Source organism: Neovison vison, chromosome 12 (genome assembly GCF_020171115.1).
Source record: "Neovison vison isolate M4711 chromosome 12, ASM_NN_V1, whole genome shotgun sequence".
Lineage (NCBI taxonomy): Eukaryota > Metazoa > Chordata > Mammalia > Carnivora > Mustelidae > Neogale > Neogale vison.
Genome location: NC_058102.1, coordinates 96,139,537 through 96,167,310, shown reverse-complemented (window position 1 = coordinate 96,167,310; position 27,774 = coordinate 96,139,537). Strand labels below are relative to the sequence as shown.

Genomic DNA, 27,774 nt, shown 5'->3' with positions numbered 1-27,774 from the left:
AGGCTGGGTGGGGGCCCCCGTCTTACCCAGCAGTGTTTGGGTGCTGGTTGGGAGTCTCTAATACTGCCGGGTAATGATGGAGGCCCCTGTCTCCGTGTCAGCGACATCTATCGCCTCAGGCCCCCCGGGCTCCTCCCGATGGCTGCAATCCCCTCTCCGGGACCTCCCCGCACACTGTGGAAGCCCCTTCATCTTGAGTGAAGGGTGCTGCAGAAGAGGTGGCTGTCGGGTTGGCTGGCTGCCCACTGAAGGGACACAATGGCCCCGAGCCCCCCCCCCCCCCGCCAGTGGGATTTGTCATCTGGTGGATCCAGAACCCACCGCTAACCTTGGGCTTGGCTCACACACTCTCAAGAGACCTCATCTGGCCTGCGGCCAGGGTCCCGGTAACAACGGGTCAGCTGTGGCCGGGAGCCGCGTGTCCGCCGGCTCTGGGTCCGTCTTCCAGCACAGTGTTGGATGGTCTAATTGTGAAGCTCCTAACACTGTCTGGTAAAGATGGCCCCCGGGCCGGCTCCCTCGGCAGTGACCTTCAGGGAACCCTGAAGACCATGGAGGCCTCCTGATGAACCACCTCTGACCTTTATCCCTCTGGGTGGGGGGTACAAATACTAGAAAGGGGGAACAATGGGGAGGAGACAAAATGGCTGCCCCTGGAGCCGCAGCAGGATTTGGAAACATAGTCCTTCACTGGGTACCTACATTCTCTTCCCGCCTTGGGAAGGGGAAAGAAATAAAGTGTGCATAGGAACTCGTGGCGGACTGATTCAGGTCACTTGGCCTGTCTTTGGTCTGGTTGTTGATTTCGTCTTGAGCTCCTAGCTCCTGAGGAGTGGGAAGCCATACATGCTTCATCTCCCTGTCCCTTTTACGACACTAACCTGCAGAGCAGGGGAACATTAGGTAATCTAATTTTCTTCAACGATCCAGGAGAAGCGGAAGACGAATCCCTAACCCTGGAAGACTTATGTCCTCCCCTACCTTGTACTCTAATTCCTGCACATATTTTCGCCCCCAGTGCTAATGGTTCCCAATGTTCCCCATCTCCCTATAAAGAGAAGGAATGGGAAGTTGTGGCTTCGTTTCTCTGGTGCTTGAGTTGTCAAGCAGTGTCTTGGGACCGGTATGAGGTAGCCGGCTAAGGACTGAAAAGGGGCACCTGATCTGTTCGGAGCCCAAGGCTACCGGCACGAAGAGCCTACCTCCGTAGGTAAAACCTTGTTCCACAAACAGCTTCTCACATCTGGCGACTGAGAAATCAGATGTGGGTAGCCCCCAGCAAGGAACACGATCCGCTAGGGTTTTGGAGTCCCTCTACAGGCGCAAATAGCTTCCCTCACAGCTACATGGAAACTTGTTACCAAGGAAGCAGCTCGTGTTGGGGTCATCAGATTTTTTTGGTCTGGCTCAGCAAAGCTACAGCTGCTCCAGCCTTGAAAAAGGAAATGTTGGTGAATAAACGCTGGATTTGTGGTAGAAGTGGAGGGTGGAGTGAAAAGGGCAGCTGGGCCACGGGATCCGAGGACCTGTTGCTCCCAGTTTGGGTCCTGTTTTGGATTTGACTCAGCTGGGCTTTCAGGGTGAGCATTAGGGCCTTCTGGCCCTTAACGCTTTCTTAACCGCCATGATTAGAATCTTTGCGCCCCCTGCTGGCAGATACAAAGACCCAGGAGTGCGTGATCTGAACCCACGCATGCGTGCCTCACCTCATCCAGCTCAGACACAGGACGCAAAGAGACTTCAGTTTAAGTAATAAAAATTTATTGAGAATTCCTGGGATGATGGTTATCCCCTCCCAACCTGGAGGGAGGAACCAACACTGTAGGCAATCACTCCGAAATCACACCGTCCCAACACCTCCGGCCAACACAGGGAGGAGCAGTATCACTGCTCTGAAAACTGGTCAGGCTTTGTTCATCCAAGAAGGGTTGGGAGGACAGATGCAGGAGGGACCATCATGTGATACTGGGGGTGGGATGGTGGGTGTGCTGGACCCCAAGTTGGCTCCTAGAAAACCAGGGGAGGAACAGATCCACTTCTTCTCCGGGAGTGGAGTTCCTGGTTACCAAGCTCATTTCTTACCCTTGATGAGGCTGTCACTGTGGAAATGGGACAGACAGACGACACTATTAGAGAACATAAATGTGAGAGGCTGAGCACCTCTGGCCACTCCCTCCTCCCTGAGGGGGCGTGTGTGATGATGCAGTGGGGAAAGAGGCAAGTACTGGGAGAGGAGCTACAAGACCCCAGAGAAACAAGGAGGTGTCAACACCTTACCTGCCCCTGTGGATACCAGGTCACCAGACGATGGGGAAACAAAAGAGAAGAGAAACGCACCGGTGATTTGACAGTTTCAGGCCCCACCTGCTCTAAATTCTCCTTTGCTCCCAAGAGAAAAAGACAAATGGGTGGAAACCAGGAATCTCTGAGAAGAGGCTGGTTCCCTTGGCCATCACCACTTCCCACCTCTCCTTTCTAGCATCCTTCCATGCCTTTAAGCAGCAATTTTTAGGGCTTCTGAGTAAGAGAATGGGGTATCGTCTTTCACTACTTCTCAGGACCAAACGTCACAGCTCGAATGCTTTTGACAAGAATAATCCTATTTGATCCCATAAAACCCAGTCTTAGGAGAGTCAAGCTAGGGATTGTCAACCACCCACATTTGTAACTCTGGCTCAGAGGGGGTCTTTCAAGCAACCAGACTCCGGTCCCATGCTCTGTGACAACCCACTGTATCAGTCGCGTGTCTTACCGGGTGAAACTTTCATCCTGGAGGTTCAGGACGAGGTTGTCCGCAGTGAGATAGATACGGTTCTGTGATGTAGCAATCTGTAGGTCCAGAAATAAAAAACTAGATGCTAAATAAAATAGATGGCTAGTATTCACACCTGGACCCCAACCTTGCAATTGAAGAACCACTGATCGAATACACGTGGGTTAGGAACAGGGCTACGGCAACGAGTGACAGCCTGGTTTCTGCTCGCAAAGATCCAGAGCAGCGAGCCGACTGTGATGTATCAGCACCATAACAAAGGCAGAGAAAGGCCAGGAAGCCCACAGGAATCATGGGCGATGGAGAAAGTGTGTTGGAGAAGCCAGTTTGAGTTGAAACCCCAATGAGCAAGATTCTAATCCCCTCACTCCAACGTGTTTTCACTTAAAACGATTCCAGACTCACAGCTGCCTTTTGGGGAACGCGGGGATCCCAGACTCACCGTCTTGGAGATGTTCTGGGCTGCTCGGATCTTGCGCAGTTTGATATAGCCAGGGTTCTTACTCAGGGCTTCTCCCAGGTGAGCGGGTTGGGGTTAAGGGTTCACACAAAGTTCAGTCGCAGCCTCCGGGCCCAGTCTTAATACTGCAGCCCTTCAGCGGGCTGTCAGATCCAAGGTTGCGCTCAGATACCTCGTGCCTGGTCCCACCCGGTCCCCACCTGTGGGCCCCCCTGCAGGCAGCTGCCAGAAACTGGAGGCAGCAGCAGAAATGAAGGCAAGGCCAGCAGTGCTATGGATCTGCCTTACAGTGAGGAGCCAGGCCTCGGGCACCCCACTAAGATTTCAGATCCCATTCCAAACCTCCACCCCCAGGGAGCCAAGAACCAGACAGCACGGAGTCGCATTCGCCTTAGTGTCATCAGCCGGCCCAGGAGGGAGAAAGGGGAAGCATCACGCTCCAGGGACTGGGCAGAGACCTCTCTCTGCAGCAGGATATCATTCTGGCGGCCTCAGCCTCCCCCTCTGCCTGCACAATCTTCTGCCGCTGCTCCTGCTTTGCTTTTTCTACCAAAAACTGGGCTCGCTGGGCCTCCTGCTGAGCTGTAGTGGGAGAGAGTGGGGGGTGGTGTCACAGATGTGAGGTCTCAGGGACCCCGTTCTGTCTCCTGCATTTGCAGAAGCCCTGGCCCAAGTCCTCCTGTAACTCACCCACTTGTTTGGCTTCCACAGCAGCCGTGTACTCGCGGCTGAAGCTCAGCTCCGTGATGGCCACGTCATCCAGGATAAGGCTGAAGTCCTTGGCCCTCTCTGTAAGCTCCCGCCGGATCAACAAGGATACCTGGGGGTCATGGAGGGGTGATATGAAGAGACTGGAGAACTGGAAAAGAGGGCGACTGCTGTGATCGTCTGATTATCAGAGCTCCAGAAAATGGCAGAAAACAATCCTTTCTTGGTTCTTCAACTAGAACACCTGAGTTGGAAGGGATTTGGTCCAATCTTTCTAGTAGGTCATAGTGACTCATTTCCCACTCTCCCCAACCTATGTACCTCTAGACCTTGCTAGTGTGAGAAACACCATGCTTCCTACTGCTTGAGCACCCATCCTGACTTGCCCTGTTTCCCACTGTGGCCATCAGTGCAGCTCTTAGGTGAAAAGGGATCTAGGGTCGTGATCCTTTTCCAACAAGCTGCTCTTCCTAACATGCACTGCTTCTGGCCTAGGAGGGAAGGTGGGAAGCCACGTATATGGTGACAGCTCAGACCTGGGCCCGCTGGGTGATCAACTGTGACGCATTGAACTTGGCCACCACACTCTTCAGCACCTCGTTGACAATGGATGGCAGCACTCGCTCCTCGTAGTCTAGCCCTAGGCGCTGATACATGCTGGGAAGCTCCATGGCATTCGGTCGAGACAGCACTCGCAAGGAGATGTTCACCATCTGCAAATCTGAGAGAGAGGTCAGCAGAAGCTGGCCAAGGCTCCAGGGTCCTCACCTGGCCTTTTAGCCAAGCACCATTCTCCAAGCGTTTTCTCCTCCACATGCCGCTCTCTACACCTGGTGCAGCGCTGTGCAAAGTGACAGGCCAAATGTAGCCTCTTCCACTGTAAAGTGCTGTCGACTCACCAGCTCTCCAACCAGTAGAGCCGACCTCTCATTTTTGCTTCCGTCCTGTGTTCAACCTCTACTGTAGGCTCTCTCACACTGCACGGTAATCACCTGCCTTCTTTATGAGACTATATGGACTCGAAGATAAGGATTGTGTTTTATGAATTCTTTATCCCCAGGGCCGAAGATTCAGGGAATGTTAAGCCATTTGCACTAAAAACAGTACAAAACAGTACAGCACTTATTAGTGTGTACATGCCTGTGTGTGAGAAAAGGGACAGGGGAATCTCAAAGACACAGCTTCTATGGATGGTATAGAAGGGAACAGGTGCTCCAGTGAAAAGTGGGACCAAGTCTGCCCAGGACAGGGGGCAATAGTGGACAGAATTAATCAAGCAGTTAAAGAAGACAAGGCTTACACTAAGGCTTTGATCTAGCCAGTGAATAAGAAAGGACAAACAGCGCTGTCACTGAATTTACATTAGCGGGGCGACAGTTGATAGGTATGGGTGAACACACAGTGTGTCAAGAATGTACTGCTCTGGGGGTGCCTGGGTGGCTCAGTTGGTTAAGTGGCTGCCTTTAACTCAGGTCACCATCCCAGAGTCATGGGATCGAGCCCTGCATTGGGTTCCCTGCTCCTCCCTCTCCCTCCTCTCTGCCTACTTGTGCTCTGTCAAATAAATAAATAAAAACTTAAAAAAAAAAAAAAAAGTATTGCTTTAACCAGAAGCAGGTACTTTTATTACAATTCTTTTTTACAGATTTGGAAACCAAGGCCCAAGAGATGTGACTCTATCCTCTTGCCCCTGGATCTCCTGCCAGGCTCCCTTGCTTACTTTATGTAGACATCTGTTAAGGACTACCAAATGACAAATGACCAGACCTACCTTTGGAACCTGTAGGGGAGGAAATTTTTCGGGGTCTGGCCCGAATGTCATAGATGATGGGGTACTGGAACCAGGGGATCCTACAAGGGAGGGAACAGGAACAGGTATTAGGAGCCTGCAGTTCCATTAGTTTTGCCTGGTATTTCCTCCCCCACGTGTTTCTTGGCCTGTTCCACCTCTTAATAACCACAGACAAGGAGAAATTCTTTTCTTCCTCTGGAGAAGAGGAGTTTGGGGGAGGTCCCAATGTCCAGGAGAAATAAAGGGCAGCGCGGAGTTCTTTGAAGTTCTACTGCAGCCACTGGTGGGTTGGCTTTCAAGGGTGAAGGGTCAGGGTCAGTCCGCTGGGCCCGCCATTACCTGAAGTGAAGGCCCTCGGCCAGTATGGTGTCCTGCTGCACGCCACCGATCCGATTAAAGAATATGGCTCTGTGTCCGCCTTCCACTGTGAGGAGAGGGGTTGGGATCAAGCTAAAACGCTGCTGAGAATATGTACTAGTCTCTGGTGGGGCGGGGAAAGGGAGTGGGTGTGCGCGGGGCCCCGGCGGGACCGGACAGGGAATCTGGGGGGGACGAGAAGAATCCGGAGAGCTGGCAGAGGTTGCTCACCGGTGAACACGGATTCGCGGACGCCGTAGGCCACAGCGCCGGCCCCCAGCAGCAGCTTCAGCGCCGTGCCCATACCCCGGGGCCCAGAGGGCAGCCGTCCCGCTAAGTCCTTCAAGTTCTGGGCCATGTCCGATCCTGAGGCCAGCGACACCACAGGTCAGAAGCCCGTGCTGGCCCACCTCGACCCCACTCCAGTTCAGAGATCACACCCTTCACACGAGGGTCCGGGGCGCGAGGTGCTCGCGGGAGAAAGGGCACCGGAAATGCGCTACCGTCTAAACCCGCCCCATCGCCCACAGCCGACCCGAACTTCGCGCACAGGAATTACGTATTCGGAAGTTCCCGCCCCCTTCTGGAACTCTGCCCTTCCAGAGGAGCTTCAGTAGCGCGAAGCTGCTAGCTGTTGCCATTTCCGAGTGCCCACTTTCAAAATGGCAGCAGGAAGAAAGTTTAAGATTAGGACCAGCCGGAGGTTTAATTTAAGGACCTTAGCGCAATTTCCGGTCCGGTGGCAAGATGGCTGCGCCCAATGGCAGATTCCAACCTCGTGAACGGCGCGGTGGGGATCAGGAAGAGGGCTGGGATGCTGTGGCTCCCAAGCGGCCCCGACTCGGGGCGGGAAACAAGATCGGAGGACGAAGGCTTATTGTGGTGTTGGAAGGGGCCAGTCTGGAGACAGTCAAGGTAATTTGGGACAAGGAAGTGGAGAAGTAGATCGATAGGATGGGACCCCGAGGGTTGAGCGTCAAAGTGGATGGGGAGGCAGAGTGAAACATCGTCTTGGAGGAAGAGTGGCGTAGTTTACTGTCTCTTGGTTTTAGATCCCGGCTTGGCATCACTCTAATTTCATCCTTCTTGAATCCCACCGCAGCTGTCCCGTCTGGCTACCTATTGATTTACTAGGATTCTGTGATAAAGTCATCTAAGGGGAGGGGAGAGGAGATTTGTCCATCGGGTCGTCCCATATCTTAAGACAAGCTATTAAACAAAGGAGAAAAGTAGTTGGTGCGGCTCAGTTCGCTCAACCCTTTTGCTTGTCAGGACTTTGTGTTTTATTTCGTTTACATGTGTTTGTTGCCACCCTCCTTTAGATTTACTATCCACTTGGAAACACTGGGTCATATTATCTTTTTTTTTATTTTTAAAGATTTTTAAATTTATTTGTCAGAGAGAGAGAGGAAGAGAGAGCGAGCACAGGCAGACAGAATGGCAGGCAGAGGCAGAGGGAGAAGCAGACTCCCTGCCGAGCAAGGAGCTGGATATGGGACTCGATCCCAGGACGCCGGGATCATGACCCGAGCCGAAGGCAGCTGCCCAACCAACTGAGCCACCCAGGCGTCCCGGTCATATTATCTTTTAAGTCTTTTTTTGTTTTTAACCGTCATGCGGCCGTTTTCCTGAATACATCAGCAATTCCCAATCTTAAAAGTGCAGTGTTCTCAGTCTCTTGATTTCTCTTACCCTTTAGATCTAAACTTGTCCAGTGAGTAAGCCTAGAAAAAATAGCCCTGGTTTATAAGTCATACTTTGGTTTTAATCTTGTTTTTTGTTTTTTTTTTTTAAAGATTTTATTTATTTATTTGACAAACAGAGATCACAAGCAGGCAGAGAGGCAGGCAGAGAGAGAGGGAGGGAAGCAATCTCCCCACTGAACAGAGAACCCAATGTGGGGCTGGATCCCAGGACCCCGGGATCACGACCGGAGCCAAAGGCAGAGGCTTTAACCCACTGAGCCACCCAGGCAACCCTTAATCTTGTTTTTTTATACTTAAGCCTGTGATCTTGATTCGGAAAACAAGTTTGTCCTCAGTTTATAAGGTGGGGGTTAATACTTTGAGTGCTTTGGATGTATTACTATTTTTAAATTTATTTTTATTGGCCTTTCCCATCTTTTTTTTTTAAGATTTAATTTATTTATTTGACAGACAGAGATCACAAGTAGGTGGAGAGGCAGGCAGAGAGAGGAGGAAGCAGGCTTCCTGCAGAGCAGAGAGCCTGATGTGGGGCTCAATCCCAGGAGCCTGAGACCATGACTTGAACCGAAGGCAGAGGCTTTAACCTACTGAGTCACCGAGGCGCCCCTGGAAGTATTTTTTTTTTTTTTTAAAGATTTTATTTATTTATTTGACAGAGAGAGATCACAAGTAGACAGATAGGCAGGCAGAGAGAGAGAGGGAAGCAGGCTCCCTGCTGAGCAGAGAGCCCGATGCGGGACTCGATCCAGGATCCTGAGATCATGACCTGAGCCGAAGGCAGCGGCTTAACCCACTGAGCCACCCAGGCGCCCTGGAAGTATTATTTTGATAGTAATGTATGCTGTGGTTCTTTTCCATCTTTACTTCAACCACTTTTACTATACTAAGCTTGCAGTCTAGAAAGCCTGCCCTCCCCCCCCCATTTTTCTTAGGTAACGATGTTTCTAATTATAGGATCTGATATTCATCCCTCACTTAATTGCTTGCTGTATTTCCAGCCCATTAATTCTGGGTGTCATGTAAACACAAGGGGCTCTTGTTTCTTCATATGTTCAATGGGGATGATAATATCTACCTTACTGGGTTGTTGAGGGGATGAAAGGAGATAGTATCAGTAAAGAGTTTAGAATAATGTCTGTCACTTGGAATTACTACTATTGTTATTGATTCTAGGTTCTTTATCAAGTTGGTAAGCATCTGACTCTTTGATTTTTGCTTAGGTCACTATCTCAGGGTCATAAAATGCATCTCGCTCCACACTGAGCATGGAGCCTGCTTAAGATTCTCTCTCTCCCTCTCCCTGTGTCCCAACCCCTCCCATGCCTCACTTATACAGTCAATTAAAAAAAAAAAAAAAAGAAGTTGAAAAGGTCATAGCCAAATTAAAATTCTTAGAGCATGCTGGAAGAATTTGGTCAAATTGTCATTAACGGTACTCCGGGGGTGACCACAGCTAGCCGACATCTGTACTGTTATCTTTTCCTTCCCTTGTGCTGCTACCTTGTTGTGCTAGCCTAGCTAGGCCTCTTCTCTCCCATTTGTTCCTTATATTGGAGACTCACTGGCCTTTGTTAAACTCTGTGGAAGCACGAAGTTCTCTGATATCTTAAGGCCATTACACATAATGTTCTCTTAACGGAAGCCCCCTTTACTCAGTTCTTTGCTTCATTAATTCTTAATGTTCATTCATTTAACAATTATTGAGTCTATTATTGTTGTTCATTCTTCAGTTACTAGTTTCAATATTATTTCCTCATAGAAGTGACTCCCTTCCTGGTATAAATCAGGCCTTCCTGTTTTATTTCTTCATTTTATATTTTTAAAAAGATTTTATTTATTTATTTATTTATTTATTTATTTATTTATTTGACACAGAGAGAGAAACACACACACAGAGATCACAAGTAGGCAGAGAGGCAGAGTGAGAGGGAAGCAGGCTCCCTGCTGAGCAGAGAGCCCGATGCAGGGCTTGATCCCAGGACCTTGAGATCATGACCTGAGCCAAAGGCAGAGGCTTTACCCACTGAGCCACCCAGGCACCTCAGGCCTTCCTGTTTTAATCCTTTAATGAACCCAGTGGTTCACTTTTCTTTTATAATATTCATCAAAATTTGGTTGTGGTTTCATGTCTCTTCTACTAGAAGGATCCATGAGGGCAGGGAATAAGGTTCTAAAAATTCTTATATCTTGGGGCACCTGAATGGCTTAGTGGGTTAAGCTCACTGCCTTCAGCTCAGGTCATGATCTCAGGGTCCTGGGATCAAGCTCCATGTCAGGCTTTCTGCTCAGGAGGGAGCCTGCTTTCCCCTGTCCCTCTTCCAGCCTTTCTGCCTACTTATGATCTCTGACAAATAAATAAATAAAATCTTAAAAAAAAATGCTTATATCTCCAGTACCTGTTATAGGAAATGAATATACATATGTTCATTCTCTGATTACTCTAGTTAGTGGTTTTCAAGCTTATTAACCACAAACCACAATTTAAAAAATTACATTGTGAGCGGGTACACACAGGCAACTGTAAGATACCAGAAGTTTCATAAACCATTGCCTACCATGGTTACTACATGTACCGTTTTCATCTCTATTTCATTAAAAGAACAAAACCCCTAGTTATAACTACTGGGTAGAAACTGGGTTATTCTATTCAAGAGGTTCTTCTTTGGTAACTAAGATTGTCCCACGGAGGTAGTTCTTGGTCCTTTGTTCTTTTCCTGTGCTTACTCTGACGTTTTTGTCATTTCAGTTAGTTAGTTACATATCTGAAGTTGTTCCCAAACATATACCAATGTTATGTTGATGCACAGAAAATATAGCCTTTCAAATCTGGCATTTCTATTTAATGGTATGTTTTTAAGACTTTTTATCGACTGTTTTAACACTCCTTGACTCCAAATTGCAATTTGCAATTATTTCTTTTAGCTGCTATAGATCAGACTGGATCTTTAGTTTTGCACTTCTAGCTGCTGACTTTTCTAGCGTACACAGGAGTTCCCAGGATAACATCCCACCCTCACTCATGCCCCTATTATTCCAGGATTATTTCTGGCTTTGTGCTTGATACTTGAGGAACTTGTGGTTTCATATGTCTTCATGTGGTTTCATGTGGGACATGTGGTTTCATATAAAACCACTGTTCTTCAATATGCTTTTTTCGTTTTTGAAAGAGTGCACAGGTACCTGGTGAGAGGGGAGGGGCAGAGGAAGAGGGAATCATGACCTGGGCCAAAATGAAGAGTTGGACGCTTGACTGAGCCACCCAGGTGCCCCTCAGTATACATCTTTTTCCATTCATCTATTAAGGGACACTTGAGTTACTTCCTAATTTTGGCTGTTGTAAATAGAACACTGAAATAAACATACAGGGCTGCGTAGATCTTTTCAAATTACTATTTTCATTTTCTTTGGGTAACTATGGTAGTGGAACTACAGGATTGTATGATACTTGTATATTTAATTTTTTGAGGAATTCCATACTGTTTTACACAGTGGCTGCACCAATTTACATTCCCACCAATAGTGCACCAGGGCTCCCTTTTCTCCACATCCTTACCAACACTGAGTTCTCGTCTTTGATACTAGCCATTCTGGCTGGTGACGTATCTCATTGTGGTTTTGATTTGCCTTTCCATGAAGAGTGATGTTGAGCATCTTTTCATGTGTCTATGGGCCATCTATAGGTCTTTGGAAAAATGCCCGTTCAGGTTCTCTGCTTATTTTTGAATCAGATTGCTTGTTTTTTGGTGCTGAGTTAGGCAAGCTGTTTATAGATTTTGGATATTAACCCCTTATCAGATATGTCATTTGCAAATACCTCCTCCCATTCCCAAGGTTGCCTTGTTTTGTTGGTTTCCTTTGTTGTGTAGAAGTTTAGAGCATGTCAAACCACAGGCTATGTCCTTCTTTCCTTTTCCCTCTAAGAACAGTTACGGTGGGAGGGGAGAAAGGGTCAGTGGCCACATAGTAACCCCCTGAAGGGCTTGATGGGTTCCATCTCCCGAGTTTCTGATTCAGGAGATCTGGAACAGACCTGAGAATTTGACTGTCTAACAAGTTCCTAGATGGCGATTATGAGGATGCTGATTTGGGGACCACACTTTGAGAACCACTAGTCTAGGTAAAAGAAGGTTATGTTACTTTTTGTCATGGTCCCTGTTCTTTAGGTAGGGAAGACATATGAGCTACTCAACTGTGACAAGCACAAGTCTGTGTTGTTGAAGAACGGACGGGACCCTGGGGAAGTGAGACCAGACATAGCTCACCAGGTAACTCCAGGGACAGAGCTGGCCACCCCCTGAACCTCTGGGCAGAAGATCCGGCAGCTGCTGCTTCTCTTCAGTCTGAACTAAGCCTCAGTTTCTGCCTCCCTCAGAGTTTACTGATGCTGATGGACAGTCCCCTGAACCGAGCTGGCTTGCTGCAGGTTTATATCCACACACAGAAGAACGTGCTGATTGAAGTGAACCCCCAGACTCGAATTCCCAGAACCTTTGACCGCTTTTGTGGCCTCATGGGTGAGAGCTTTAGGACTTAACGTTCGGAATGAACCCTGCGTTAGTGAAGAAGGGAGGAAGGGGACATGGGATAAATGAAATGTGAACTTTTTAAGCGTGGGGTGGGGAGTGGGGAACATGTCTGACACCAGAACAGGGAGGGGCTCTTCATTACCTTCCCAGGTGTGCATGGGTTCCTGGCTGAGTGAAGAAGGGAGCTGGAACTCACAGTCATCCAGCTAGTCCTGTGCTCAAAGTTGCTCGTTCAGAACATTTTTAGGACCGTGGTGTGGATGTGAAGGACATAGGGAGCCAACTTTAACTATGGGTTTTTCTGGTTAGATTTCTGGGCAGAGGAAATGGGGTTACCACCTAGCTCTGAACTCTCTTTCCCCTCTCCCAGTTCAGCTTTTACACAAACTCAGTGTTCGAGCAGCTGATGGGCCCCAGAAGCTCTTGAAGGTGAGGTATTGGTCCCCACTGGTTGGGGGTTCTGAGACTGTTTCTGGGGCTGATTCCCCCGCCCCCCTTCTTTCTTTAGGTAATTAAGAATCCAGTATCAGATCACTTTCCAGTTGGATGTATGAAGATTGGCACTTCTTTCTCCATCCCGGTCGTCAGTGATGTACGAGAGTTGGTACCCAGCAGCGACCCTATTGTTTTTGTGGTGGGGGCCTTTGCCCATGGCCAGGTAAGATCCGGGCTCAACTCTTGGATTCCTCATAGAGCTGAGGCTTCGTATAGAATTCTAAGAACAGCTGGCATTTTTTGAGGACCTTGGGAAATACAGGGTGAGAACGATACTGGGAGACCAGTGGGGCCTCCTTGTCCTGTCCTAGGCTGTATCTTTTGAGGGCCACTGGCATATTTTTGACAGTGACAAGTCAGGACCTTCTTTATCCTTTGTACAAATTTGGTATTAAATAGCTCTGCGAAATACTAGTTCAGCTGTGTTTTTCCTGCCCCAAAGAAGGGCTTCCCCTATTAAGAGAGTGACAGCCAGCACACAGAAGTCTTTCTCTCTTTTAGGTCAATGTGGAGTATACAGAGAAGATGGTGTCCATCAGCAACTACCCCCTTTCTGCAGCCCTCACCTGTGCAAAACTCACCACAGCCTTTGAAGAAGTCTGGGGGGTCATCTGACAGTAGCGCCTTGTTCTGGGGCAAAGACTGTGGCCATCCCTCCACCCTGCTTTCAGCTCACTGCTCAGAGGGGAACTTTTTGCATTGAGACAGTGGGGGCTTGGGGACACGAGGCTGTACATTTGCTATTTGTTTACCCTATAAATACTGTTCTTGTAGACCTGGCTGTTCTTTGAGGGTTTCTAAAATGAGCTGCAGCTAATGGTGTGAACTGGCGACTCTCCTCAGCCTTCAGGAAAAGAGGTGAGGTTACAGTGTTTGTAGCCGTGTTCCAGGCAGGGCCAGGAGCTAGCCCTGCTTACTTCAGCTATGGGGGGCGGGCGCAGAGAATTGTCAGTAAGAAAGCAGTCAGCAGGGCTAGCAGTGAAAAACTGAACAAAGAGAAGTGATTTTATCTGGTACAGTTCCAAGGTAGAAAAAAGTGGAGCAGGTTGGGCCTGGTACCCTTCCCTCCCCCCCATGGGGGGGGTTGGTGGTAACGGCACATATACAATCAGAGTAAATTGGCAGAAGAAAAACACAATAGATCCTGGCTAGAGGGGGAGAGATAAGGCAACGTGCATGGGGGAGCCCCGAGGGGAGACGAGGGCCCTCTGCTCCTCCCACGAGAGCTTCCCCTCTGGCCCCAGGTGGAGGCGTGGCTGGCTGCAGTACCATGTCTTCCCACCCCCTGGCTTCTCTGTTCTGTGCTCTGAGGCGCAGGAGTGCTGTGGAAAGGGAACATCTCTGCACCAGCCCCGCTCTAGGCCACCTGCAAGAGAAGAGACTTGATGGGCAGGCTGGTCAGAGGCCCTCCTTCTAGTGCCTGGTCTACAGCCCTTCCAGCTTCTATCTGGCAAGCCCAAGTTCAAAGAGTCCATGCCCCACGCTGGGTTTCTGAGAAGCCAGGCTGCCTTGGGATTTCTTCCAGATGTCCCACACTCCCTGCCTGTTAGCCCCAATCTAGTGCTCTGTCCTGTCACTTGGTAGTTTAGCTTTGCCATTGCGGTATTTACTCACCGGGGAAACCGATTATCCCATTTTCTTTAACTTTTCTTTCCTTGGCACCATTGCTTTGTGAACATAAGGCAATATGAAGAGTAGGCTCAAGAAGAAGACGTGGCCGATAAAATACACGGATTTGTACACCTGGGGGAGATAAAGGCCACTGAGGTAGACACAGGGCAGGGATTATCCTTTACTGCCTGAGCTCTCAGTGACACCTCCTCCCCTGTCCTTGCCGGTAGGCCCTCACTTACCTTCAACCATTTGTCCCATGTGAAGAGACAGAAGGCAGTCATTGAGTAACCCATGAAGAGCCAGTGGATGGTCTGCTGCACCAAATAGTAGAAGGGTTGGAGGACAGTAATGGAAGACAGCCTGCTCAGGGCTGGGCTCTCCTGAATGAGGCTGGCAGCCTGGGGAGTGAGCGGAGAGGTCATCAGTGTCTGGCCCCTTCTCATAGTCCCCGTTCATACACCACCCTTCAGGCCTACCTGTCTCTCCACAATAACAATGAGGAATTCCATCTGGAAGCAGACCAGGTATCCTGAGTGTAGTCCATGCCAGAGGGCCAAGAAGAGCAATGAGAGTCCCTGGGATAGTTCTTTATTTCCAAGGAACTTGAGTCGTTTGAAGAAGTAACTAGAGAAAAGGGTGGGTGGGGATGAGCCTCAGACCAGTCTATGCACCGCCGCCATCTTGCCTCTGGCTTCCTAGCGCCCCGAGGTGTGCAGTGGTGGTGGCTGGCTCCTGCTCGGGGCCACCCCGGTAAGGGAGGCAGTGCCATCGGATTAGCTTTAGAGATGAAAGGAGAAGTTCCAGCTCAGTTCGGTGACAGAAAACAGGCCTCAAGCTTAGCCGGGTGAGCCAGGACAAGCCACTCTGTCAATAGCTGCCCAGGTGCTTGCTGCACACTTATGCCTCGGGCAGGACAGACCAACTCCAGCGCGGCTCCCACTGGTGCAGTGGGGACAAGTTAACAACGCCAACGAGGAACATAAAACCAGTGGGTAGCAGAAGTAGCATTAAAACTCGAGGCACTTCTTAGGGCGCTTGGGTGGCTCAGTCGATTGAACATATGACTCCTGATTTTGGCTCAGATCATGATCTGAGGCCATGAGATTGAGCCCCGTGTTGGGCTCTGCTCTGGGCATGGAGCCTGTGTAAAATTCTCTCTCCTTCTCTTTCTGTCTCACCCCACCCTCCCTCTCTTCCTCTCTAAAAAATAAACAGAAAACTCAAGGCATGTCTGGGTCTTGCTTGTGTCCTACAGATATGACAGGAATGGGTTCTGGGGGGATGGGAGCAGGGACAAAACTATGTACGAGTGTGTGGGTGTGAGGATGACTGGAGGTTCTCTATGCAGAGTGGGAAAAGATGGACAGTACATCTGTACCTTCAAATCTGGGAAAGCAGAGGGAGGAGGAGCTAGGGCCCAGACCTCCCTGTCAGTGGCTTACCGGGCCACCCAGGCATTGGTGTTGATGTTGAATGAGGCGATGGTGCCAGTGAAGCGGGGGGTCGTTTCAAAAAGCCACACCTTCATGTTGGCACAGGCATCCCACTGTGCCTTCCCACGTTCGTCAAAGCCATTGAAGCCCAGCCCCGTCAGAATGCACACTCCTTCCTGAGGAAAGGAGCAATTCCATGAGCGTTCCTGCTACGCTCCTTGCCACAACGCCCCCCAGCTTGTTGAATGAGGACCCGCTTTCATTTTGTGACTTACTGTGACCAGCCAACAGGTGACGTATTTGTTCAGCACAAACTTGCCCCAGAGCAGCATGTACATGCAGCGGAACCAGAAAGGGTGGTTCTTGAGAGAAGGAAGAACGGCCGCGCGTTAGGGATGCTCCCCGGGTAAGGCAAACTTCCCTCAACGTTCCTCCTCTCCGCACGCGTGGCTGACCGCCGCGCATCCACCTGGCAGTCTGCTGGGTGGCCCTTCGCACAGGCTAAGTAAGAGGAAGACGTAGGGAACCCAGCGGACATCCATTCGCCTTTCTCTTTGGAGAGTCCCAGAAACAGCCTCTTCCCTAACTTTCTAAAGCACCGAGCATTTGGGACACCAAGTACTAAGGGACTTTTTAGATATCCACGGTCAATGTTAATTTAAGAGACAAACCTACCCAGAGTGCGTAGGGAGCTGCTGCAAGCCTTTCAGCTGGGCAGGAGCAAAAGCCAGCACTTCCCCCTCCCTTGGTTTTTGAATTCCCTAGAAGCCCCCAATCTATCAAGAGAAGAAAACAGGCTGGAGAGGACCGGAAGCTACTAGGCTCCAAGGAGTCCCTGGCTGCAATACGTCAAGCTACGAGCTGCTCCCGAGGGAGGGGAGGGGCTGCTCAACGTGCACCTGGCACAGCCCTGTGCCCGCGAAGGTCGTTCAGTGCTGGCTGATGAACATGTCCCGGCCCGGCTGGCATGGACACACCAACTCTCCCAGATCTAAGAGCAAAACCAACATGCATTTGTCGATGGTGTTACCCACTTCTCGCCTAGCTACAGGGATCCTTGCCAGTTCATTTCTAACTCGGACGCGGCCATGCGGCTGCTGCACCAGTCACCACTCACTTCATAGTCTTCAGTGAGGAGATAGTCTTCTGTGATGTGGGGGCTAAGCACAGTGTAGCCCACTAGGTAGACAAGGCCCAGACTCAGGCGCCTGAGAGCAGGTATGGTGCTGGAAAGGAACAAGCAGGGTCACAGTGGGCAGAGCCTCGTCCCTTCACCCTCTGACCTTAATCACGCAGAGGAGTGTTTCAGAGTGTGTGGGACAAGGCGCTCTTGGTGCCAAGCCAACAGTCCGTGTCAGGGAGAGGCAGCTCAACGTGGCTGGCTTTGAGGAATGGTTAACGCAGGAGCCCGCCAGTCCCGGGGTAGGGCAGCGTGACAAGGGAGCAGTGTGTGCGAGCCTGTGGGACTGTATGGCCTCGCCAGCCTCCTCTGGCTACACGGCCTGAAGGGCCAAGGTGGAGGACAGGAGAATGCTCGATTCTCAATCTGCTCCTTCCTACCCTGGCTGAATCAGGGCTCAGCCACAGGCCAGGCAACTTATCAGGAAAGGGATTTTTCTGGTAACTTCAATTTTCTACTCCGATATGTGTACGCATGTGTGTGTGTGTGTGTGTGTATGTACATACATATATACATATTTTCATATATTTAACATCCCTGCCCCCCAAAAAACAGAGAAAATGGGTTTTGAAGGCAGGGACATGGCTGTTCAGGCAAAATCCTGTGGCATAAAAGTGAATTTTTATGTCTGTACTAGCGGGTCAGAATGGATGGCTGGAAGTAGCGTCAGCTGAAAAGGACCTGCTGGCCACAAGGAGCAGGAACAGAGTACCCATTTCAACAGTCCTGCGCCTGCTGTGGCCTGGGCCACGCTGGAGAACTCGGGCAGGGCTGGCCTTCTGGAAGTCGTCTAGAAGTGGCTTTGTATAAGGTGAGACACCTATACAGAGGTCTGGACCAAGAGGGGGATTTACCTGTTTGGTATCTTCCCTGGTGTGTCAGTCAGCTGTCCCTGCACCAGCTTCATGTAGTGGTTCATTGAGAACTGGGGTCCTACCAAGAAGGCCCCATAGAAGTAGGAGAAACCAGCAACTTCCAGCAGGGAAGGGACACCCCGTATGGCATATTTCTGTTGCTCAGAGGACAAGGAATTCTATGCCAAGAAGAGAATGAATGGTTCAGGATAGCCTTGCATCTCCCCTCAAGAGCCAGTCTATGTGTTCCCCACCCTTGTACCCACAAAACCGGGCTTCTTCAGATAGCCGTCTCTTTGAGGGCATGGTATGGGGAAGAGGAGCCGCTTCACATGGAAATGAGGGGTAACTTAGCAACAGTTGACTGCTGCTTTTCCAAATGCCAGGCTGGCACTGATCTCTGGACTTTGTGCATGAGCGGGATCCGGGGAAATTAGGTTTGTTGATCCTTGCTCAGTGCTCTCTGAACAGAACTCACACAGGCTGGGCAGGGGCGAGAGGCTCTGCTCCTGGCATCTGGGTGCAGTCTTTTGGTAGCAACAGCCTTTCTCCTTCCCTCTGGTTACATTCCTTAACCTCTCTGCGGAGGAATGGGTACTTACCTGATCCTTCCCTCCGTCAAAGTAGTCAACAGCCAAACCTGAGCAGAGAGAGAAGGTGTGGGTAGAGCAGAGGGAGGGCACTGAGGATGTGGCCTGTGGACTGAGTGTAGCCAGGAGCAGACCAGACGGCACCCAGAGCAAGAAAGTTTATGGTGGGACGGGGGAGGAGCCTAGGTGTAAATGGGGAAGGCAGTGAGCCAGCACTCACCAATCAGCTTCAAGGTCAGGACACAATGTGGCATTGTCCACTTGATATCGTAGTTGCCAGTGGCTGTGTAATAATATCCGGCAAGAAGGTAGGCCTGGTGCGGTGGGGGTGGTGAAGGAAGAACTTAATTCTATCACCTGCTCCTGCTAGGGTTTATTTTCTCCCTGCTCTGAAACCCACTGTATTCTTTCATTTTTCCTTTCTCCTGATCTCCTCCTTAAAGGCTTATTTATGTACCGCAAAATGAAAGAAACTGAACCCACAGAGGGGAAGAGACTTGCTCAAGGCTTCTTGGCAAAATGAGGGCAGAATGGAGAATTCAGAGCTTAGAGTCCATGGCTCATTCCAAGCTGAATTCCTGTCTTGCCTTTAAGCGACACCCCTCATGGCCAGCCAACTGGGCTAAGCCCAGTCAGCACCAAAGAACCCGAGTGGCCCAGCCCTGTGCAAAGGGGCTTAGCTTGGTGCCCCTCCTTGGACACAGGTAACATCTCAGCCCTGCTGTGTGCAGATGAGACACTTGGTTCCTGTGAAAAGTGACCTCTCTGAAGTCAGGCTGCTAAAGTGATGCCGGGAGAAAGGACTAGAAACTGGATCTCCTAGTTCACTTCTGCTGCACCACAGTCCCTGACCTCCCTGCTCCCCTGAATCGCTGTCCGCTGTAGCTGCGGATCTGAGCAGCCCGCCATCAGAGCCTGCCCAGGGGGTGGCGCGGTTACCATCTGGAAGCAGTAGGTAGTGAGGACGGCAGTGACTGTGCGGCCCATTAGTCGGAGGATGAGGAACTGAAGCACAATGCAGAGCAGGGAGTGGTAGAGCTGATTTCCTGCAAGGCAGAGGGGAGCGCAGTTTAGGCTGTGGTTGTCGGGGTTGTTTTTTTTGCATTCCCACCCTTCCTGAAACTTCTAAACACAAGGAGAATTTAAAATTTACAGAAGAAACTTGGGTGTGAGGATTTTTTCTTTGAAAAGAGACTCATGGGGTGCCTGGGTGGCTCAGTGGGTTAAGCCTCTCTGCCTTTGGCTCAGGTCATGATCTCAGTGTCCTGGGATCAAGCCCCGAATCAGGCGCTCTGCTCAGCGGGGAGCCTGCTTCCCCTGTCTCCGCCTGCCTCTCTGCCTACTTGTGACCTTTCTCTCTGCCAAATAAATAAATAAAATCTTTAAAAAAAAAAAAAAGTAAAAAGAGACTCATGTTTTGAAGGAAGGGAAGGAAATGAATTGTATCAATAGAAGGGACTGGCAGGGAGTTACTGAGTTTCTGAATGTTTGGGCTAAAGGGGTGTTGCTGATGAGCGGACAGTGCCGGCGAGAAAATGATGGGGTCCGGCCGAGGTAGCCGCTCTCAAAATATCATCTGGGAGAGGAATGTCCGGAAGAGGCGAATTAAGCTGTTCCTGCACACACGAACCCTCTTTCAGCAAGCACAGCATTATAACTTCCCTACCCATCGGATTCTCTGGAGAAATTCTGTTCAAGTCTGCTCCTTCCCGGGTTCTGGCCAATCGCGATGCCACTGCTGAGTTTACTCACCAAAGTTAAAATAAGCAATTGAGAGGCCTGTGAAGGTGTGGAAGAGATGGATGAGGTAGGTGTCCTTGAAGAAAAGATAACGCCGATAAAACACAGCCAAGGGGTAACCTAGAGGGGAAAAAAATCAGTGAGAGGGTGACCCATTCCTGATGCCCTCCTGGTTTTGTCTTAGAAGTTTAGCCGGCATGAAATGCAGCCCAGAGTGGAAAACCCATACATTCTGTGGACATTGGCAGAGACGGTAACGGCATCCCCAAGAATCAGAAGTCTCTTTACAAATACAACTTTAAAACTGAAGATAGGAGTTTTACATGGAGTCGGTACAAAACTGGGTCCCCAGACTAGGTGCTCCTTATAGCCAATTAAATATTGTTAGGAATTTTCTCTTGTGTTATTCTAAATGATTCAAGGAATTATTTTGAGTGCCTAATGATGCCCAGGGACACTATTTTACACCTTTATGATCTATCTTATTTCATTATCTCATCTGTTAGCAGAATAAGATCAGCTTACTAAGAGGACAAAAGTAAATTCATGCCAGGCTGCAAAGTCGGATTCCTGCCTACGTATACATTTGCGTACTCCTCACCTACTGAGGTCTGGACATTAACTGTGTTATGACTCCGTATGAATATCCTGGAAAAATGTTATCTACAGCTGTGGTCCCAGCAAGATCCCAGGGCCATGACTGAACTACAAGGGTTATCTCGGGCTGGGCTGAAAGCGGGCAAAAGACAGCTTGCTGGATTAAAAAGGGTCAATAACATTTGGTATTCCTCAACTACAATGAGCCTGTTCTGAGGTTTTGCTACATGTTCCTAGTCAGTGTTCTAGCAAGAAGTCTGGCTCCTGTGCTCGGCAACACCCCTATGGCAGTTGTGTGTGTGTGTGCAAAGAACTAGAATCCTTGCGTCTTTCTGGAAGGACACCTCACCTATCCCAACACTGCGTAAATAGTGTTCATGGATTACAGTTGCTGCAATTCTCGATGTCAAATTATAGACTGCACTTAATTTTTCACGGGCAATAAGGTGGGGAGCTTGGTGACCTCCATAATGCTCAGGAAAGTGTTATACCCAGAGAAAATGCTCAATTATTTATCAGGTGAATAAGAAGATAGATAATTGTGTTACATATTGGCCTATGTGCTTATAGTCTGTTTTCTCATACTTTTTTACTTACCAACATAGCCTGGGTATTTATGTATCCTGTTTGTTGTTTTATGCTTTTTTTCCCCCCTCACGTAACAGTGTATCAACTATCTGATCTCCTTGGTGCCAAGATCTGCCCATGTTCTTGGACTGCTGTTCTCACTGTGGGCTAGGCTCTTTATCAAATTTACAGCTTCGGGCAAGTAGTTAATTTTACAGATATTCTGTGTATCACCGGCTCATTCATTCAACACACGTTTGTTAAATGCCTACTGTATGTCCAGTATTCTGCTTATAGAGCATTTGATGAGGGAGGAGGTGGCATGGAACAGTTTATTTTCTCGCTAGCTGAGATGAAGCGATATAGGAATACTAGCTCAAGGGAGAGGGAGGCATCTATGATCCCTTCACAGTCAAACAAATGAGCAAAGAAATAGGATTGAGTCTCATTATATATCACATGGGCAGAAATTTGGCAGGAACCAGAGCCAGGTACTAGAAAGTATATAGAATAGGGTCTGATAGCCTTAAATCTTTTGCTTTTTATTTTATTTTAAAGATTTTATTCGACGGAGATAGAGCATGTACCCAAGGGGGCAGGGGTAGAGGGAGAAGTAAATTCCTCACTGAGCAGGGAGCCTGATGACAGTGGCCTCTGTCCCAGGACCCTGGGATCATGCATGACCTGAGCCGAAGGCAGATGCTTGACTGACTGAGCCACCCAGGCGCCCACAGGGGTATAAATGAATAGAAGCAATAAACAGGGTAGATCTCAGGATGCCCGGGTGGCTCAGTTGGTTAAGCATCTGCCTTCAGCTCAGGTCATAATCTTAGGGTCCTGGGATCAAGTCCCACATCAGGATCTCTGCTCAGTGGGGAGTCTGCTTCTCCCTCTACCTGCCACTCCCCCTGACTGTGTTCTCCGACAAATAAATAAAATCTTATAAAAAAAAAATAGGGTAGATCTTAAATATCTAGAGTACTGGTAAGTAAGTTCTACACAGCCAAGAGTTTACCTTTAGGCCCGAGGACCTTTGACCAACTGGAAGCCCTAAAACCATTTAGAATGTTTGAAATTAAAAACAAAACAAAACAAACAAAAAAATAAAAAACACAACACATACTACTCTGCTTCCTGAAGTTTGAATATAATTCAATATTTTCTTGGGGATCTGGGCCATAATTACTCTACAGTATAGTCATGACCTACCGAGGTGTGTAAACCTGCTTGCTCTCACCCTTGTGGGCGCTCCACTGTCCGCATTCTGAGTTCTTGTATCCATTTCTTAGAGCTTTTATGCTCCTTTCCTCGCTATTCAGGGATCAGGAGTCACTTCCTGAGCTTTTTCTGTGTGCCTGCCAAGGACAGTTCCTTTCCCTATGTCTAATTTACCATAGCATCCCTTAGAAATCATAACTATGTTTTAAAGGTGTTAAAAAAAATATTTAAGAGCAAGAGTCTTGTGTGCTTTCCTTACAGATGCAGGGCACAGGCCTGGTGACATTTGTCCTGGCCCCTCAAGGCCCTTTTCTCTAGTTTTCAGGTATATGCGGGAGGTGGATGGGGGCTGTTGGGTTCCACAAAGGTAACTGAAGGGTTAGTGTATGCTAGTAAACACAGAAGATGGAGCGGTTGGCAGGAAAATGAGAAGGCAGGAGGCCAGGTTACCAAAAACACAGATCATCACGGAGAACAGCAAAGCCCGGGGTGAAGCCGCAGAGAGGAAGAAGGAACTGTGCCGGGTGAGTTGCTGGGACAACCCAGAGCTGATTTTGAGTGTGTAAACACCAAACCTTGGTCTTGGCTGCCGCTCAGCTCAGCGGGCTCTCGAGCCTGGCTGCCCCGCAGGGATGTGCTGTTTTGAGGAGAGTGTTATCCTACAAGCTGTTTCTGAGTCTTAAGGCTTTTCTGTGGGAGCCAGTGCTTAATATAACGGCTGTAGTCCCCAGAAGAATCTTTAAAAGCCAAAGAAAGGGCGCCTGGATGGCTCAGTCGTTAAGCATCTGCCTTGGGCTCAGGTTGTGATCCCAGGGTGCTGGGATTGAGCCCCACATCCGGCTCCCTGCTCAGAGGGAAGCCTGCTTCTCCCTTTCCCACTCCCCCTGCTTGTGTTCTCTCTCTCGCTGTCAAATAAAATCTTTAAAAAAAAAAAAAAAAAGAGCCAACGAAAGCACCTCCTCACTCATTCCCTGCCCTCGAGTCTGATTCAGTAGGTCTGAGGGAAGGTGATGTGCAGCCAAGGTTAAGAAAGACTGCTTTAGGGCTCCTGGGTGGCTCAGAGGGTTGGGGCCTCTGCCTTCGGCTCAGGTCATGATCCCAGAATCCTGGGATCGAGACCCACATCGGGCTCTTCTGCTCGGCGGGGAGAGCCTGCTTCCTCCTCTCTCTCTCTCTACCTGTCTCTCTGCCTACTTGCGGTCTGTATCTGTCAAATAAATAAAATCTTTAAAAAAAAAAAAAAGAAAGAAAGACTGCTTTATAAAAAATCCTAAGGCAGAGCAGCAGTCTGTACTAGGTCCTGCGAATAAAATTCTAAGCCTGTTGACTAGGGGTTATGGTCTTTCTTAAACAAACAGAGGTTTGTTTTATAAAGTTGTTTTTTTTTTTTTTTAAAGATTATTTATTTGTCAGAGAGAGCAAGAGAGAGCACAAGCAGGGTGGGCAGAAGGCAGAGGGAGAAGCAGACCTCGACTAGCAGGGATCCAGACACAGGACTTGATCCCAGGACCTTGTGATCATGACCTGAGTTGAAGGCAGACACTTAACCAACTGAGTCACCCAGGTGCCCTGTTTTTTTTTTTTTTCTTTTTATTTTTTAAAGATTTTATTTATTTATTTGAGAGAGAGAAAGATCACAAGAGAGGCGGGGGCGGGGGAAGCAGGCTCCCCGCTGAGCAGAGAGCCCGATGAGGGGCTCAATCCCAGGACCCTGAGATCATGACCTGAGCTGAAGGCAAGGCTTAATACACTGAGCCACCCAGGCACCCCCCCAGATGTCCTGTTTTATTTTAAAATTTATTTATTTGACAGAGATCACAAGTAGGCAGAGAGGCAGGCAGAGAGAGAGGAGGAAGCAGGCTCCCTGCTGAGCAGAGAGCCCGATGCGGGACTCAATCCCAGGACCCTGGGATCATGACCTGAGCCGAAGGCAGAGGCTTTAACCCACTGAGCCACCCAGGCGCCCCCAGATGTCCTGTTTTATAGACAAATTTATAGCTTCATGCAACTAGTGAATTTTCTAGATATCCTGTGGATCACTGGCTCATTCATTCCTTAGAGAAATGTTTATTCAACACCCACTAATAACAGGTGCCCTGTTTATGAAACATAAAAGAACTTGCTTGGCTATTCTGTAACCGTTTCTTCTTTGATTACTGTTTTAAAGGGGGGCTTCAGAAACTTATCAGAAGATGCAGAATGCCGATCTAACAAACATGCTAAACCCAAGGATCCCTAACTAGAATGGGAATGTTCCAACGGCAAAAACTAGGGCATCCAAAATACTGTGAACCTCAAGGCACACTGAACTGGGTCCTCGTCAGAGGCTCAAGGAGTCTTGGAGTATCCCAGCAGCATTCTCTAGCTAGTCACTGGATGTTTACTGGGGTCCAAGTGCCGGCTGAGTCAGAAACTGGGATCTGTCACGACCTAGATTGCTCATGGCACTCCTGATTCTCTGTATACCAGCTGTGAAATACTCATGAATCCTACAGGTTCCAAAGTTTCATTTGAAGAAAGAGAAATGAGCTGTTTACATTCCAGTCTGATACATTTCTTTGACCTTTCAACCTGTATAGCTATTTCTGGGCTCTGGAGGAATAGGATATGACCCTGTTTAATCAGTCAGTAGTTCATATGACCCCGGTGAAAAGAAAATACAGCATTTTTTGGCAAGTGTGGGGGAGAAGAAAGGATTAGACAGAACTGCTGTGTGTTGGCTTAGCCCGACACTAACACCAAGTTTTGTCAAAAGAGACAACCACCTCAAACACTACGCGGAGGGCTGACATGACATCCACAGCGCACTGCAGGGGTGTTCAAACATTTTGGTCTCGGGACCACTTAAGGCTCACAAAACTAACCGAGGACTTCAAATGACATCGTCAGTGTGGATGCTATCTATTAATATCTCCTGTGTGAGAAAACAAAGAAAGAAACAAAGAAACAAAGAAAAATGTGAAGTATTTAATTAAAAATGTGAATTATTTAATTACTAATTCATTCAAAAACAGTAAACAGAAGACATTGTAAGTAACATACGTCTAATGAAAACAACTCTATTTTCCAAAACAAACCAATAAAGCCATTTAATGAGAAGCATGGCACTCTTTTACATTTTTACAAATTTCTGGCCTTTGTCTGGCTCAGTAAAAAATAGCTGGGTTCTCAAATCTGCTTCTGCATTTAGTCTGTTAATATGTTGTTTTGGTCAAAACATATAAAGAAAATCTGGCTTTACACAGATATACAGTTGGAAAGAGAATCTTAATAGCCTTTTCACATTATTTTGAATATGATTCTTTGATACCATACCAAAACTGGACAAGTAGTTTATTAAAGGTTAACCTGCAAGCAAACTGGTTAACTTTCCATGCTGTTACATTAAAATCCATTGGCCCCTCATGTGCTTTTTTTTTTTTTTAAGATTTTATTTATTTATTTGACAGACAGAGATCACAAGTAGGCAGAGAGGCAGGCAGAGAGAGAGGGGGAAGCAGCTCCCTGCTGAGCAGAGAGTCCGATGCAGGGCTCGATCCCAGAACCCTGAGACCACGACCTGAGCCGAAGGCAGAGGCTTAACCCACTGAGCCACCCAGGCGCCCCCTTTCATGTGCTTTTAATGAATCTTTTACCCAGGCGTGATTTTTTTTAACACCATGGACTGGTCATTTGGAAAATACTGGTTCACTGAGTTAGGCAGATCTCCCAAATATTGACCTCTGTTGTTAGAATACGATATCAAAAAAGTCCTACTTCTCAATATCACCACTGATTTCCAGCAGCCAAGTCGTTATATATAGAGAAGTTGTCAAGCTCCTGGTGATGGATATAACTTTACCTGTTCCAGTCCCCAGACTCTGGGAGGCACTGGGGTTACTTTCTGTCTATACGGACTGTCTACTCTGGGGTTTGAATACAGATGGAGTCATATAATATGTAGACATTTATGTCTGGCCTTTTTCACTTAGTATAATGTTTTCAAGGTTCATTTATGTTGCTGCACATATTAATACTTCATTAATTTTTTTTTATTTGAGTACAGCTGACACACAATGTTCTATCAGTTTCAGGTGTACAACATAGTGATCCAACTCATCTCCGAAGCTATGCTCCCAGTGCATTACTCTTTATGGATGAATATTCCTCTGTATGGATATATGGTATTTTATTTATCCTTTTATTTTTTATTTTATTTTATTTTATTTATTTATTTATTTTTCTTTTCTTTTTTTTTTTAAGTTTTTTTTTTTTTTTTTTATTCATTTGACAGGCAGAGATCACAAGCAGGCAGAGAGGCAGGCAGAGAGAGAGAAGGGGAAGCAGGCTCCCCGCTGAGCAGAGCCCAATGTGGGGCTCGATCCCAGGACCCTGGGATCATGACCTGAGCCGAAGGCAGTGGCTTAACCCACTGAGCCACCCAGGCGCCCCTATTTTATTTTTTTAAAAGATTTTATTTATTTATTTGACAGAGAGAAATCACAAGTAGACGGAGAGGCAGGCAGAGAAAGAGAGAGGGAAGCAGGCTCCCTGCTGAGCAGAGAGCCCAATGCGGGGCTCGATCCCAGGACCCTGAGATCATGACTTGAGCCACAGGCAGCGGCTTAACCCACTGAACCACCCAGGCGCCCCTATTTATCCTTTTAATAGCTGATGGACATCTGGATTGTTTCCACTTCTTGGGTTTTACTGAATAAATGGAACATTTGTGTCCAATTTTACATGTGAACATGTATTTTCTGTTCTCTAAGAGTGGGTCTCTCAGTCCTTTTACCCTCTAACCCTGCACCTCATTTGGTGGTGTAGACCAGTTTTTCAAATTTCCCATTTGTTATGGACCAAATTTCCCATTTGTTGTGGACCAATACAAAGTCACAGGCTACAAAAGTTCCTAAATGTTTGCTCTCACTTTCTCACCTTGCTTTGACTGGCAAAGGGTGGCTGGCTATAATCTGAATAGATCGCACTGACGACTATTTTCTATTTCAATGAAGGCTGTTTTTCTGGCTCCTCCTAACTATGGCTGATTTCCAGGATTTGGTGTTGACCTTGCACCTTGTTGGTGACACTGCCTCTCTGGAAACTGCACTACTCTCCTGTGCCTTAATAGGATGTTCATGCCAAAGACAAAACACATCTTCAGCTTTAATCCTAACTTCTCAAG

General features: G+C 48.2%; 3 protein-coding genes and 1 non-coding gene across 4 annotated transcripts in view; 1 reads left to right on the top strand and 3 right to left on the bottom strand.

Annotated features, from left to right (window-relative positions):
* Nucleotides 1-1,739: 1,739 nt before the first annotated feature.
* On the bottom strand, nt 1,740-6,609 carry PHB2 (prohibitin 2). The gene is made up of 10 exons (XM_044228513.1): nt 6,322-6,609; nt 6,073-6,157; nt 5,713-5,792; nt 4,478-4,662; nt 3,924-4,053; nt 3,712-3,815; nt 3,216-3,293; nt 2,753-2,829; nt 2,278-2,283; nt 1,740-2,099 (listed from the first exon to the last, which is right to left on the bottom strand). Exons 1-10 carry the CDS (start codon nt 6,446-6,448, stop codon nt 2,072-2,074), a joined length of 900 nt encoding a protein of 299 aa, XP_044084448.1. The 5' UTR covers nt 6,449-6,609; the 3' UTR covers nt 1,740-2,071.
* On the bottom strand, nt 3,378-3,641 carry LOC122892864. Its single transcript, XR_006381536.1, has one exon. It is a non-coding gene; the product is annotated as a small nucleolar RNA U89 (small nucleolar RNA).
* Nucleotides 6,610-6,735: 126 nt separating the features above from the next.
* EMG1 (EMG1 N1-specific pseudouridine methyltransferase) lies at nt 6,736-13,590 on the top strand. The gene is made up of 6 exons (XM_044228514.1): nt 6,736-7,005; nt 11,960-12,061; nt 12,169-12,310; nt 12,693-12,751; nt 12,831-12,980; nt 13,319-13,590. Exons 1-6 carry the CDS (start codon nt 6,838-6,840, stop codon nt 13,430-13,432), a joined length of 735 nt encoding a protein of 244 aa, XP_044084449.1. The 5' UTR covers nt 6,736-6,837; the 3' UTR covers nt 13,433-13,590.
* A 206-nt stretch (nt 13,591-13,796) lies between these two features.
* Nucleotides 13,797-27,774, bottom strand: part of LPCAT3 (lysophosphatidylcholine acyltransferase 3) — a 39,531-nt gene continuing 25,553 nt past the window's right edge. Inside the window, exons 2-13 of the mRNA XM_044228511.1 lie at nt 20,241-20,348; nt 19,428-19,534; nt 18,709-18,802; nt 18,501-18,538; nt 17,899-18,077; nt 16,982-17,090; nt 16,140-16,226; nt 15,874-16,040; nt 14,908-15,055; nt 14,671-14,829; nt 14,432-14,560; nt 13,797-14,183 (exon numbers count right to left, since the gene is read on the bottom strand). Coding sequence (XP_044084446.1) covers nt 14,444-14,560; nt 14,671-14,829; nt 14,908-15,055; nt 15,874-16,040; nt 16,140-16,226; nt 16,982-17,090; nt 17,899-18,077; nt 18,501-18,538; nt 18,709-18,802; nt 19,428-19,534; nt 20,241-20,348 — 1,313 coding nt within the window. The 3' untranslated portion in view covers nt 13,797-14,183; nt 14,432-14,443. The remainder of the gene's footprint in view (nt 14,184-14,431; nt 14,561-14,670; nt 14,830-14,907; nt 15,056-15,873; nt 16,041-16,139; nt 16,227-16,981; nt 17,091-17,898; nt 18,078-18,500; nt 18,539-18,708; nt 18,803-19,427; nt 19,535-20,240; nt 20,349-27,774) is intronic.

Excerpts from the sequence above, each read along its gene's own strand:
- PHB2 (XM_044228513.1), bottom strand. The coding sequence starts at position 6,448 with ATGGCCCAGAACTTGAAGGACTTAGCGGGACGGCTGCCCTCTGGGCCC. Across the intron at positions 4,054-4,477 it reads TGATCACCCAGCGGGCCCAG|GTATCCTTGTTGATCCGGCG; the intron begins GTCTGAGCTGTC and ends CATGACCCCCAG. Across the intron at positions 2,830-3,215 it reads CCCAGAACATCTCCAAGACG|ATTGCTACATCACAGAACCG; the intron begins GTGAGTCTGGGA and ends CTGGACCTACAG.
- EMG1 (XM_044228514.1), top strand. The coding sequence starts at position 6,838 with ATGGCTGCGCCCAATGGCAGATTCCAACCTCGTGAACGGCGCGGTGGG. Across the intron at positions 7,006-11,959 it reads CCAGTCTGGAGACAGTCAAG|GTAGGGAAGACATATGAGCT; the intron begins GTAATTTGGGAC and ends CCTGTTCTTTAG. Across the intron at positions 12,311-12,692 it reads CCGCTTTTGTGGCCTCATGG|TTCAGCTTTTACACAAACTC; the intron begins GTGAGAGCTTTA and ends CCCCTCTCCCAG.